The 14,741-nt window shown below is 34.9% G+C and overlaps 1 protein-coding gene across 1 annotated transcript in view; it reads right to left on the bottom strand.

Annotated features, from left to right (window-relative positions):
* The window catches only part of HPSE2 (heparanase 2 (inactive)), a 640,767-nt gene that overhangs the window by 205,089 nt on the left and 420,937 nt on the right, over positions 1 to 14,741 (bottom strand). The window contains exon 6 of the mRNA XM_048219210.2: positions 13,677 to 13,724. Coding sequence (XP_048075167.1) covers positions 13,677 to 13,724 — 48 coding nt within the window. The remainder of the gene's footprint in view (positions 1 to 13,676; positions 13,725 to 14,741) is intronic.

Here is a 14,741-nt window from a genome sequence, read left to right as displayed (position 1 = left end):
CCACAAGTCTACCAAGGGTCAGAGGGATTCTGTCCAGGCCTGTTTGACTTCAAAGCCCTGTTCTTTCTAACAAAGTATAATGCACAGCTCCATAGGTTCTTTGCTTCCAAAATAGTGTCTTAAATAAGTTTTAACACTCTTATAATTCACTTACATTGTTAAATCTTGCTTCTATTTTTTTTTTCTAAATAGGGTCCATGTTTCGATAACACTCTTTTCTCTAAAATTGAGTTGTTGATGTGATGGATTCCCTCAGCTTTTCCTTTTAAGCAGAATCTTTGCTTAACAAGTCATTCTAATGTCCCATTACCCCTGGAAATACCCATGAATTTCCAATAGCTGCTGTTCTCACAGTCATTTTCCTCACATTTACTTATATTGTAGGCACATCCATAGTTGCGTTTGCAATGACTTCTTTTTTAAATGTTCATTTTTACGCCTATAGCTAAAAATCTAAATTATAGAATTGATCTGTTAAAATTGATCTTTTTAAGCCTACAGCTGTAGTAGACTCACCATATTTCGTTTTTCTGCAATAGCAGAAGAGAGGAGTGGTGTGTATTAGTGCAGACTAAGACCAAAGAGAGAAAAACGCTGACTTCTGTATAAGAGAAAAACTTTTTGAAAATTAGATGACTTGAAGTTCTGACTCTGATTACAGGGGCAGGAATTTTCTAAAGGCCAATTCCCAGGACAATTTTTCTTACACCATTTCTCCCATCCACATGTCAGAAAAGAAGCTACTGGAGAAAGCTTTATGCCAAAAATTCTGGTGATAAATACATCCTTAGACATCAGATCCAGGCGGTCACCTTCTATGGCGGTGGTCTCCAGCTCTAGAGTGTGACCAGCATCAGTCGGAGGGTGTGTCACAGCACAGCTTGTTGGGTCCTGGTTCAGTGATTCTGGGATGGAGCTTGGGAATCTGCATTTCTAACAAGTTCCCACGTGCTGCTGCTGCTGGTGGTCTAGAAGCCACACACTGAGTGCATTCACTGAAGTTTAAATGCCCAGGGGCGACTGACGCTCAGTCAGAAGGCTCCTCGGTAGTAGTTTTCAATTCTCACTAAATGTCAGAATCAACGAATGAACTTCTTAGAAGTACTGACGTCTGGGCAACACAGCCATAGAATTTTATCCTGTTGGTCTCTGGTAGGACTCAGACATTGAGGACACCTGGGCTTGCCTAACTTGACAAATACTAAATATGGATTTCATATCTTTTTAGAAATTAATTTTCAAATTTTATTTTATTAAAATAATCTGAGAGGTTACTTACTTGCACAATGGGAATATTATCTTTTTCCCAAGATGACTGTGAGAATAACAGAATGACAAAAATATATATATATAATACCCTGATGCAGTGTGGACCATTATAGGCATGCAACATTATTTAGTAACGTTTTCCCTTCATGATTCAGCACACTCTTCATGACTGCCAATAAAAAGTTCACTTAAAAAAAAATCTGAGAGAAACAAAAAAAGCAGACAGCAGAATTTCAGGTTAAATATGGTGGTTTAAAGAGAGGCATTTACTAAGCTCTCTCCTAAAACAACGGCAATGGGACCAAAAAAAAGGGGGGGGGGAGGGCGTTCACCTACATGGTTTTAGAGCATAGGAAAGAAAAACACCACAATAAAGATGTTGTTAGCAAGCAGAAGAAGAGTGGTATCTTAGCTGACCAGAGGACACTGGATTCCACATCAGTCTCAGGAGCTGGCAGCACCAGGTACCACTGAGAATAGGAGGGATAGATCCAATGAAACAGGGCAACTGAGAAACAACTAGATGCTCAGATCTCTACCCTCTGCTCTATCAGTGGTTATTCAAGTGTGGTCCAGGGACTCCTGGGGAGTCTCAAGACCCTTTCAGGGGTCCATGAAATCAAAAGTATTTTCATAATTATACTAAGGCAATTACTTGCCATTTTCACTCTCATTCTGTCACAAATGTATAGTGGGGTTTCCCATGGTCGTATGACATGACAATGTTATTGCTCTGGCAATTAATGAAACATATAACTTCTATTTTCTTGTTTTCTAGACTTTTACAAAGTATGATTTTGGGGTATAAGTATGTATGTTTTCAAGTTAACTCAGTTTGTTCTCAATACTTCTCCTGTGTTCTTACAATCTATTTCCCATCATACCTGCTATAATCTGTGTAACCCCATAATCATTCAGTAAGTTATTTAGAAATTCTAATGTTTTACTTATGCCAATATGGAAATAAAAACACTTTGTTGTCTTGTTTTGCAATAATATTTAAAAACCATTTTGAAGACTTCTCTAAATTTTAAATTTAGAAAAGTATCTTAAAGAGCAGGTTATCATACCACATAGGCTAGAAAGATGCACAAAGTAGCTGAGGGACTGATAGAGCCTGTACAATTGATATTACTAAATGCCTGCTGCATGAAAAGTCAGTAAGTTAGTAAAAAAAATCTCCCCACTGACATTTCTCAACATTACATAACTTGTCAAAGATTTAGCTGCAAACATGAAGACACAGTTAATATCTCAGAATATTAAAATCTGGATAAGTCTATAGATGAAACTGTATTTTCTTGTATTTACCTAATATCAACACCAACTAATCATTGATAAGATCTCCTTTTATGTGAATGAGACTAAAATATACTTGGTGTATTGGCCCTAAATACAAATAGATGAGATAAAGTGTTAAGTAATTATTTAATTCTCATTTGTATTAGGAAAACTATATTGACATCTGGACTGATGGTACAAAAGCAACAGTGGATAAAACTACTGGCAGCTTCACACAAATCAAGTCAGGAGTATCAAACTGCTAGTGATTACTGTCACATACTTGGAATAAAACAAAAATGCCAATTTCACTTAATAATTTCCTTGATAAAATAATAAAATTATTAATTTTATTAAATTTAACCCAAGTACACATTTTAAAAAATATTCTATATGACCAAATGAGAAATATACATAAAAGACTTCACCTCCACAGTAAAACAAGATGTTTGTCTCAAAGACAAACACATGTATGATTGAGTGGCAAACTGAATTGCTCATTTTTTTTTCATAGAACAATATTTTTACTTAAAAGAATGATGGACAAATTACAGTTATTCAGCATTGGGTATTTGGAAGACACTTTTTTCAAAAATGACAAAGTAAGCCTGTCACTTCAAGGAAAACAATCAGAACTTGTTGCTGATTATAAATTTTGAACTGTTAGATGAAAATTAGAATTTTAGAAAGCTCATGCTATCATGAGCTTATCAGCTTCCCAAAATTTAAAGAATTTTCTGATTAGATCAGTGGTGATATTACTAAATATGCTTTTTTTTTTATGTTTCACAACAAAATGTGTTAACATTCGGGAGATCTGCATAACTCACAACCCAATAAAACAATATTTTCCAAATAACAGATGCATGATGTTACACAATCATGCATGGGTAAAAGATACATTCAAAATATAAGACCAATAGATTTTTATACATCAGAGTATGAAAAGTTCACTGCATGGCTTCATATTTCACACTTCAACTAACCTTTAGAAAACTATTGCTTATTGATTTTTGGTGTAGAATCTGAAAAAAATTAGCCATAATAATCTGAAAAAGGCTATTCAAATACTCTTACCTTTTCTAGATATGTATCTTTGGGAGGGCAAATTTTCTTCAAACTCTTAAACCAAAACAACATATTGGCATAGAACATATAAAAAGATATGAGTCCTATCTTCGATTAAGCTAGGTATTAAAGAGATCTGCATGAATATTAAATAATCTTCATTAATTTTCACCACTCTTCTAATTTTTTTGCTTTTGAGAAAATATAGTTATTTTATAAAATACATTATTTATGGTAAAATGTAATGGGTTTACTATTTTAAAATAAGCATTTTATAAAATTCAGTTTTAATTCTAATACAGTAAATATTTATAAATATGATCTGCATAAAAATTATTTGGGGCACTGAATAGTTTTAAAGCATGAAAGAGTCCTGAAACAAAGAAAGTTGGAGGACCACTGCCTTCCACAGTTAAGAAACTGCCCCTTTTCTGATAAAGTAGGACACTAGAGGTTGTGCCAGTGTCAGAGCCACTATGCATAGTTGAGGTGGGGTCAACCATATTGCAAACAAGAGGATTAAATGAAAGGCTACATAGTGGGGCGCCTGGGTGGCTCAGTCGTTAAGTGTCTGCCTTTGGCTCAGGGCGTGATCCCAGCGTTCTGGGATCGAGCCCCACATCAGGCTCCTCTGCTGGGAGCCTGCTTCTTCCTCTCCTACTCCCCCTGCTTGTGTTCCCTCTCTCACTGGCTGTCTCTCTCTGTCAAATAAATAAATAAATAATCTTTAAAAAAATAAAAAAAAAATAAATGAAAGGCTACATAGTAAACAATAAGATATTTAGCCCCTTTCCTCAAATGTGAGAATGCCTGCTGATTTATGCTTCTAAGATGAGAGGAGAAAGAATTCTTCTCTGGAAAAACTAAATTACATAAGAGAAAAGACCAACAGATATGGACAGTTAGGAGTCCCCTAATGTAATAACCTAGTCAGACCACCTGACATAGACCCCCACTAGTTAAGAAGAAATATCCATGAACAAAAAAATGTCTGATCAGCTTTTCATGCCTCTCTCTTAAGTAAGAGTAGAGTTCCAAGTATCATCTGACATTTGAGGAAAATCTTTAATGTGAAAGACAGAAACCAAAATAAAAAAATGGTAGAAGGAGGGAAGAACATAGAGGAAAAAAGTTTAATGCAAATGACATAAAAAATTATTGGAGACAGAAAGGAAAGAGGGAAAGAAGGGAGGGAAGAAGAAAGGAAAGAAGGGAAGAGAAAAGAAGAAAAGAAATAAAAGAAACAAACAACTAAAGTTGATATCCTCAGAGAGATAACAGAAGATACTGCATCCAAAAACAAGTAAAGGAGCTATAAGAAGTCATTAAAAGGAAGGTTTGAGGAACAAAAAGAACTTTTGGAAATTAGAAATATGATAACAGAAATGAAAATTTAGATGATTAAGGAGATTTATCAGAAAAAAACAGAAGAAAAAGTAAGGGAAAGAAAATATACAATTAGAGTACTATTTGAAGAGTCCTGATAGCTGACTAGCAGAAGTTCCAGAAAGAGAAAGCACAAAAATAAATAAATAAATAAATAAATAAATAAATAAATAAATAAATAGAAGGAAACTATCAAAGAGAAAAAAATCCAAGAAAATTTCCTAAACTGAAGGGTATGAATTTCAGACTGAGAGGGTCTACTGTATACCAGTGAACAGAATAGAAAGAGAGTCAACATAAAGGATCACTGGGGACAAGGAAAAGATCTTAAATGGACCAAGAGAGAAAAAAACAGGGCAAATAAAAGGACTGGGGATTAAAAAGGCAATGAATTTCTCAATAGTTACAGGAAAGCTAGAATAAAATGGAACCAAAGCATCAAAATCTGAGAGAAATCCATATACATCCAAAATATAAATCAACCCTAATACAAGGTCTCGACATGTTTACCTCTCATTTATCTTTTCTCATGAAGTTCCTAGAAAAAAAATGTTCCACCAAAATGAGGGAGTAAACCTCAAAAAAAGGCATGGATCCAATAAATAAGAGAGTCAAAAGGCATCCCCAAGATGATGGTGAAGGGAGATCCCAGGACAACAGCTGTGCAGGAAGCACGGAGATCAACCAGTCCAGATGGGAACAGAGGAGGGATGGCTTCGGGAGAGCAGGACAAGGACAAGATGAAACTGATGACTACCTGGGGTGTTTGCATAGAAAGAAAGGAGATTTACTCCTCTGGTACAGAGTGGAAGGATGAATTAGTGGTAGATTATGGAAACTAGGCAAATGAAAAAGAGACAGTTATTACCTCCAGGGAAAACAGAAAGTTGTGAAAGAAAGAAAATGTAACCATAGTACACCACAGTCTTGCTGAGTCATATTTACATAGTAATAAAAATGTGAATACTGAATTCTGATCTAACCAATACTTAGATATAAAATACTGGAGGATGGGGAAAGGTAAATATGTTTCAGTATGTAAAGAGTTAGAGAGGTTATGCGAGCTAAATTCTCATCTTCCATAGTAGGAAATTAATAGATAATATTTGAATTGGGGAAAACATTAAGAAGTGGCAGCATCAGACTGTTGTTTAGAAATATGGAAACAAATAGAAGAAGTGGCTTAAATTGTGACGATTCCTTCTGGAGAGATGGATATGGGGGTCAGAAGGGTGGAGCTGGGTACTGATGGTTTGTATTAAAAACAAAAATGCAATACATGCTTATTACAGAAAAATGGGAAACTACAGAAAAGTAAAAATGAGAATGAAACAGTCTCATTACTCCCTATATCTTAAGATGAACACTTTTGACCTATTAGTGCCTTTTGAGTTTACATGTATTTTTTTATATTACTGAAGTATGATTTATATATTTTATATCTTACTCACTTAACAAAAGCATTTTCCATTTATTATATTTTTCATAAATATTTTCATACCAATGTATTATATTATATAATAGATAACATTATTTAGGTATAACAATTTAGGCTTTTTCTGAATATTTTACCATAAAAAAGTTCAAACAGACACAAGTGGAAAAAACTATATAGTGAAAACCATGAAGCTACCACCTAAGTACTACAATTAACATTTTATTATATGCTCTGTCTCACATTTATCAACCTCTCTATCCATCCATTGATCCATTTTATGTTTTGAAGCATTTCAAAATAAGTTGCAGACTTTAGACTTCATCCTAAACTTTAGGCATATTGTTTAACTCTAGAATTCAACATCTGTTTATGGTTCTTTTTCTTAAGTAAATTTTACATACATAATAATACACACAAATCTTAAGTATCATTTGATGAATTTTAACAAATGCATACTCCTTTGTAACCCAAATCCCCTATCACGATGTAGGACATTACAATCACCTCAGAAAATTCTCTCATGGGCCTTTCCCTCTCGATCCATATCCTTGCCCTTACAACTACAAAGGCAATGTTCTAATTTTTAAAACTTCATATAATTGCAACATATGCAATTTTTTATATAAGCCTTTTTCCACTTAGCATGATGATTCTGAGACAACATCCATGTTGTGGAGTGTATCATTAGTTTGTTCTTTTATCTTGCTGAGTAGCATTCTTTTGTATGAAAACACCACAGTTTGTCTCATCTATTCTCTTGCCAATGGACACCTGGGCTGCTGCTAGTTTTTGCCTGCTATGAACATTCTTATAAAGTTTTTGTGTGACATTTGTTTTCACTTCCTCTGGATAAATACCTAGCAATGGAATAGCTTTGTCATAGAACAGGTATATATTTAGTTATATAAGAAATTGCCAGATTCTCCAAAATGAGCCATTAAATAGGGATATTAAGAATTTTTAATCTGTGTCATTTTTGGTAAACTGTATACTTCAAGAAACTTTCAATTTTCAAATTTGTTGGCATAAAGTTGTTCATAATATTCCCTTATTATACTTTTAATGTCTATGGGATCTATGGTAAGTATCTCTTTCCTGATACTGACAATTTCCTCTCTCTCTCTCCAGTTTTCAAATTTGTTATCTACTCAAAGAAACACTTTTGGTTTTGTAAGTTTTCTCTCCTCTTTGTCTATTTTATGTTTTACTGCTTTCTGCTTTTATCTTTGTTACTTTCTTCATTTTACTTCTTTTGTATTTAGGTTGTTCTTTTTCTAGCTTAATATAGAAATGAAGGTCATTGCTTTCAAGTGTTTCTTCTTTTCTAATTACACATATTAGATATAAATTTCCCTCTAAGCTCTGCTTTTGCTGAATCCCAGAAATTCTGATAAAATAACTTCATATTCATTTAAAAATATTTCTTACTTTCTCTAATGATTTCTTTGATCCATAGATTATATTAAAATGTGTAATTTAATTTCCAAATATTTATATGTTTGATAGATATTTTTGTTACTAATATCCAACTTTATATCTTTGTCATCAAAAAACATTCTGTATGATTTCAATTTCAAATTTACTGAAACTTGTTTTATAGCTGACCACATGGTTTATCTTGGTGAATGTTCCCTGTGAATTTGAAAGGAATGTGTGTTCAGTTGTAGTCTACAAATGTCAATTACGTGAAGCTGATTCATAGTGTTATTCAAATCTTTGATATCCTTCCTCTAATCTAATTATCCTATTAATTACTGAAAGAGGTGTTTTTAAATCTTCAAATATGACAGTGAATTTGTCTATTTCTTACCCCTGTGGTTCTGTTAGTTTTTCCTTTGTGTATTTGGATCTCTGTTATTAGGTACTGCATTAGTTTTCTACTTCTGCTCTAAACAAATTAACAGATAGTGGCTTAAAACAATCTAAATTTACTATCTTACAGTTCTGTAGTTTAGATACTATCATAGGTCTCACTGGGTTAAAATCAAGTATTGGGAGGGCTGTCTTCCTTCCAGAGGTGCTAGGGAAGAATCCATTTCCTTGGCTTTTCCAGCTTCTAAATGCTACCCACATTCCTTGGTTCATGGCCCCCTTCTTCCATCTTTAAATCCAGCAGTGGTGGGTCAAGTCCTTCTCAGTCATATTAACATAACCTTTTCTTCTGTAGCTAAATCTTCCTCTCTCTTCTGCTGTTATGGTTACATTGGGTTCGTCTGGATAATCCAGGATAACCTGGATTTACTTTACTTTAGATCAACAACCTTAGTTCTATGTAAAACTTTAATTCTAGGAATATAATTTGAACCTTACTTATACTGCAGTCTTCTTAGAGTGAATGCTGTCTTACTTCACATAAAAGAACCTCACAACAGTGTAATTCCATTTGGTCCTCCTCCCTTCCTCCTCCTTTGTGGTATGATTGCCATATGTTTTTACATCTATATGTTATAAACCCCATAAGATGATGTTGTATTTTTTTTTGCATTACTCATTTGTTTTTTTTAAGAAGTGAAGAGAAAAAATAGTCTTTTACATTTATCTACAAATTTACAATTTCCAATGTGTTTCATTATTTTTTGCAATCCAGGTTTTCCTTCAGATGTTATTACTGCTTTTCTATCTGAAGAAATTGTTTTAGTATTTCCTGTAGCACAGGTCTACTGGTTTTCATTTATCAAAAACATCTTTATTTCACTTTCATTTTTAAAGAATATTTTTGCTAGATATAGAATCCTGGCTTCTTTTCTTTCGCATTTTAAAGATGTTGTTCCATTGTCTTCTATTCTCCATTGCTTCTGATGTTCAGTTAGCCATAATTTGTGTCTTTGGTCTCAGTATGTAAAGTATGATTTTATCTGAATATTTTGAAAGTTTTTTTTCCTTATCCTTTGTTCTCAGACGTTTGACTGTGATATGGTCAGGCATGATTTACCTTGTATTTATTCTTCTTAGGTTGTTTTTTTTTTTTTTTTAAGATTGATTGATTGATTTAGAGAATCACAAGCATACTCTGTGCTGAGCAGAACCCAAAACAGGGCTTGATCTCAGGATCATGAGATCATGACCTAAGCCGAAACCAAGAGTCAGATACTTACCTGACTGTGCCACCCAGGAGCCCCTATCCTTCTTAGGGTTTTCTTAGGTTCTTGGTTCTATAAGTTAATGTTTTTCACCAAATTTGAGAGGAGTTCAGTTTTAGTTTCTTCAAAAAAAATTTCTGCTTTATTATCTATTTCTTGCTTTCTGGTCTCAAATTATACAAATGTTAGACATCTTGATATTGACAATGAGATTGCTGAAACTTTGAACATTTTCTTCCCAGTATTTTTGCTCTGTTCTTTAATTGTGTAATTTCTAATGATCTATATACAAGTTTACTAACCCTTTTTTCTGTAGTTTCCAACTTCTTGTTAAGTGCACCCAGTGCGTTTTTCATTTCAGTTTCTTTTTTTCTTTAAAAATTTCATTTGGTTCTATATATATGTAGTTCCCATTTCACTGCTAATCTATCCACTCAATGCAAACATTTTCCCTTAATTATTTGAATATATTTACAACAGCTTGTTTAAAATTCTTGTCAACTAATTCTATTTCTGAGGTCACCTCGGTTTCTATTTATTGCTCATTCTTCTGGCCATGGGTCACAATTTCCTATTTCTCTGCATATCTACTAATTTTTTCATCATGTACTTCAAAATGTGGATGATATTTTGTAGAGACAGAAGAGTGTTGGTTTTGGATATAGCATGAAGTTGGATGAATGACTGATCATCTTGTTCTTGTGGCAGCTTCAGTTTACACTTTGTTAGGGTGAATCTATTTAGGTTATACATTAGATTTAGGGCAAATCCTTAGTCCCAGGACAAGACTTTACTCCTGAGGCATAACTCTTAGTTTTCACTGGAAAACACTTACAAGGTGTTTATGAAGTCCCTCTAAATTTGTGAAATTCAAGTTCCAATCTCTGTCCCTCATGTGACAGACAGCAGCTGAAATTGCTATTCAACTTTTTCAGATTTCCAGCTGTTATTTTCTACCAGGCTCCTTGGGGTCTCCCTTGAATATGCACATTGCAGGGATCAGGCAAGGATTTGAAGGAAGTTTATGTGCATATTTGGTGCTTTGCCCAAAACCCCCTCTTTCTGAGATTTCTACCTTCTGACTCCTTCTGAGACCTCAAACCAATATACAACCATGTATTTTGTTTGAGTTCTAGCCACATGATGCCACATAGATTCTTAAGTAACCACAGATCTCATTAGCATCATTCACTTCTTTCAAGGACTGAATAACTTTCTCTAGCTTCTGTCGCCTTTTGGTCATTCTCCTGTGTGTGTGTGTGTGTGTGTGTGTGTGTGTGTGTGTGTGTATTATTTTTTTGGTCCAGATTTATCATTGATAACTGATACAAACTACTGTACTACTTACTCTTGTAATTGGAACTTCATCTCACTACCTCTTCCTGGGTTTTCTGCATGGATTGGGAAGGACCAATCATTAAGTCATGTGTCTTGGTCCTCAAAACCCATGAGCATGAACCTTCAAATCAAAATAGTCTAACTGTATAGACCTATTTATTTATTACTTCAGATTCAGAGCTCTTGTTCAAGCTCCAAGTTCAGTATTCCAGTACTGAATTGATTTTTTTTGGCTACCTATATATAGATATTTACTGACAAATTCTGTGTTCTTTTTTTTCTATGACTCTTAATTTCTTTACATTAGGAAGTTCACCTCAGCATTTCTCAGGGTTAGAGAAACATGGTATTTGGATTTAATTTTCACTGAATTCTCCTGGCCAGGATTTCCTGGAATTGTTCCATGACTATTCCAAGTCTTGACTGAAAACTGTGGCTGGAAGGGATAAATGGTAGATTCCAGGTGCTACTGGTTGTCCCTAAATGAGTGCTGATCCTGGAGCCAAAAGAAACACAACGCCTTGCCTGCTTTGGGGGGTATTTTTAGAGTAGTTGCAAACACATGACATTTATCTTGAGAGGTGGCCAATATTTTAAAAATAGCTAATTATTAAAATATATTTATAAAAATCTTATTTCTCCATTATAAAAAAAGATTGGGCTCACTTCATTCCATTTGTGGTATGGAGAATGTTTGAATATGGAAGAAAAACTTTTTCTGATTCCTCCCTGTCAGTCATAATATCTGAGCAAGTCTTACATTCTTACCCAAAAATTTTCATACACTGATCTCTTTATTTCTCCTTCTAACCACTAGGAATTCTTTAGGCGTCAGCCTTTTTGCTATGTTATCCAGATACCCTTTGATGAAAGATACTGAAGAGGATTTGAATTGCTCTAGTAGAATGTAATACTTTTAGCAAAAAATCGTAAAGTATAAACAGTTAAGAGAATAGCCCTTGGAGTGAGACACACTCAACTTTAAGTCCAAAATCTACAACTTTCTGTGTAATATTTGGATTTTCTACAACTTACTTTAAGTTATGCAAGAGATAAAACTAGTCCCAAACTCTTGGTAGTTGTGAGGGTCGGATACAGTAAGGCATAAAAGGTTTGCAACAATTCCTGCAAACAGTTTCATCATTGTTGTTATTTTTCCCCAGAGTAAAGGCTCAGTAAACAATTGCCTAAATAAGTACTTGTTGAACTGACTAAGTGCTATTCTGGTGGAAGAGAAAAACACACAAATCACAAAGACAAGTTAAGAGAAAAAAATAATTATAAGTTTTGTAAAGTAATTATAAGTTATGTAAAGTACCATGGAAAGAAAAAAGCTAAGAAAGAGAATTAAAGGGGGTCTGTGTTATCATCAGGGAAGGCCTCTCAAAGGAGAGTACATGTAAGTTGCATCTTTAGCGATAAGAAGGAACTTGCCACACAAAAAATGAGGAGAACAGCATTCCAGGCAGAGACAACAGCACTTACAAAGATCCTGAGGCAGACACGCATGTGAACCTTCTAAAAAGTGAAAGACCACTAGTGTGTTGGGACAGGATGAGTAAGGTCAGGGTGGCACTAGAAGCAATCAATCATAGAGTAGCAGAAGCCAAACACAAAGTACCTTCCTTAGAGGCCACAGTAGAGTTTGGCCTTTTGTCTAAGTACAAAGGGAAGGCACTGAGGGGTTTTAAGCATGGGAATGATGAGATCTCTAGACCTACTCATCCACGACTCACAAAACAAATTGAAGGAGGAAGGATAAGAATTTCTGGAAACATTTAAAATGATGCTTAGAGAAACTAAGTATAAATGCATAATAAAATATTTTCCATTATGATTGAAGTTATTGATTTCCAACGATCAAAAATCCTTTTGGGATAGTTAATAAAGAGTTCATCCACTGTTCTTGCTTTTTTCACAACTGTCATGAATCCCAAGGGATACTGTGACCCACTTAAAATGGAGGATAGAGAAGAGAAGTAAATGTGCTAGGCAGGCAGGGTTAGAGTTACTGAGTGAGGTAGTCACACTTGACAGCTATGAGGGCCCAGAATAGGAGCACATGTCTGAGCTGTGAGGACCACATTAGATGAAAGATGACTTGGAAGATGCTATGGGATAGATTTCTTACAAAAAGGAAGGGCAGGATTCTGATATAAAATTGGTGAGATATTGTGAGATGTTGACATTCCAGCACCAATACCATAAGGATACTCAAAGAAAATTAATTTATATATCAGATAATTATCTTTACAAATCAAGCTACCCTTAGGGTAGGAGGTCTTTGCCACTATAAGCTTCTTCCCGGAATACTGGGGTTTATCTTCTCTTGAGGCTACTTCATTCCCTTCATATTCTTTTTTTTTTTTAAAGTGCTTCATATTAGTTACATTCTTGGACTAATTAAGACCACTGCCATTACTATAATAAAGTGTTGTTATTTTCACATTATATATTGAGTAATTACAACTACTTCCTCTCTTAAGGAAATTTATTCCCAAGGAAAACCTGATGGGTAAGTGATGACATGCTCACATTCCCATTACCTGTTCACTGATGACAGATCAAGCGTATACAAAATAGCTGAGCTTTCATTGTTTTTTTGTTTTGGGTTTTTTTTTTTTTAACAACAAAGCAAAATTATATTACTATGAGATAGTATGCATCACAAGAACAGTTTTGGAGTTAGTTTTGACTTTTTCTCTTGGAGGATAAAGGGTAGCTTATTAGATGTCAGCTATAAAGCTCGTAACAGCTAATTATCTTTCATTTCACAGTAGCTATAATAAGTAAGTGCAAAAATGGTGAATACCTACTGTTGCCAGGTAACTGCATCCACCGTGCTTCCTGCCACCTTCATGAATCTGTACAGAACAGAAAGAACAAATAAAATAAGCTGAGGCATAGATTAGGACAATCCTTGGGCTAAGAGTCCACAGCCACAATCAAGGTCTATCCAGCGCTACTGGAAGTTAAACTGTGAAGGATACTTTCAGTTCTTCATACATCCTTTACCTTTGGAAATCAAGACCTCAATACAGCATGCTGTCTATGTCTGTCTTCCCAAGCCCATGCCTGATGGTTCCTACATCACTTTTCCCATGCATTAAACTTCTCTCTCTCATTTTGTATTCTCTAAGGACTCTGAAATCTGCTAGGAGACAAACTATAACAGTTTCCAAGGATGGCGACTCAATAGAGCCTTTGAAAACCTCAGACCTTTCCTTCTGAAAAGAGCATGGGAAAATCCAATTTAGTTATATAAGCATAAAGCATTTTCAAATATGTCCCAGTGATGGGCTGCCATACCTGACTGTAGAAACCTGAGCACCACACAGAGAAATCTTTTCTTTTTAATGTTTCAAGTTTTTATTTAAATTCCAGTTAGTTAACATAGAGTGTAATATTAGTTTCAGGAGTAGAATTTAGTGGTTCATCACTTACATAGAGCATAGAGAAATTTATTTCTGAAGCAGCTATGTAGAGAACTGACTGTCATCTGACATTTGCTCAGCTCAGAAGAGAAACCAGACCTATTTCTTTTCAAAACACACAGCAAAGCCTTGCTACTAATCCCCCAGCCTCCCGTGCTCCGGGAGACTCTACCCAGAACCACAGAGCTGGGGGGAAGCATCTAGGGCCACACAGATGTGCGGTATCATAAACTGCAAGTCTGCGAATAACTCAGTTATCTACTAACCCCCGTTCTCCCCATCCACGCGTTCTGAGGCAGTGTACGTCACGGCTATTGTTACTATTTGCGAGAGTTACCAGCCAGACACAGGAAATCAAAAGGAGTATCTCAGTTCTTTAAGACATTCCTTTCAACCCTGAGTCCCTGGAAGGGAACTTTTCTTCAGACAGAAACAATCTTTCATCAA

This window comes from Ursus arctos, unplaced genomic scaffold (genome assembly GCF_023065955.2).
Source record: "Ursus arctos isolate Adak ecotype North America unplaced genomic scaffold, UrsArc2.0 scaffold_7, whole genome shotgun sequence".
Lineage (NCBI taxonomy): Eukaryota > Metazoa > Chordata > Mammalia > Carnivora > Ursidae > Ursus > Ursus arctos.
This window is presented reverse-complemented; position numbering and strand designations above follow the sequence as displayed.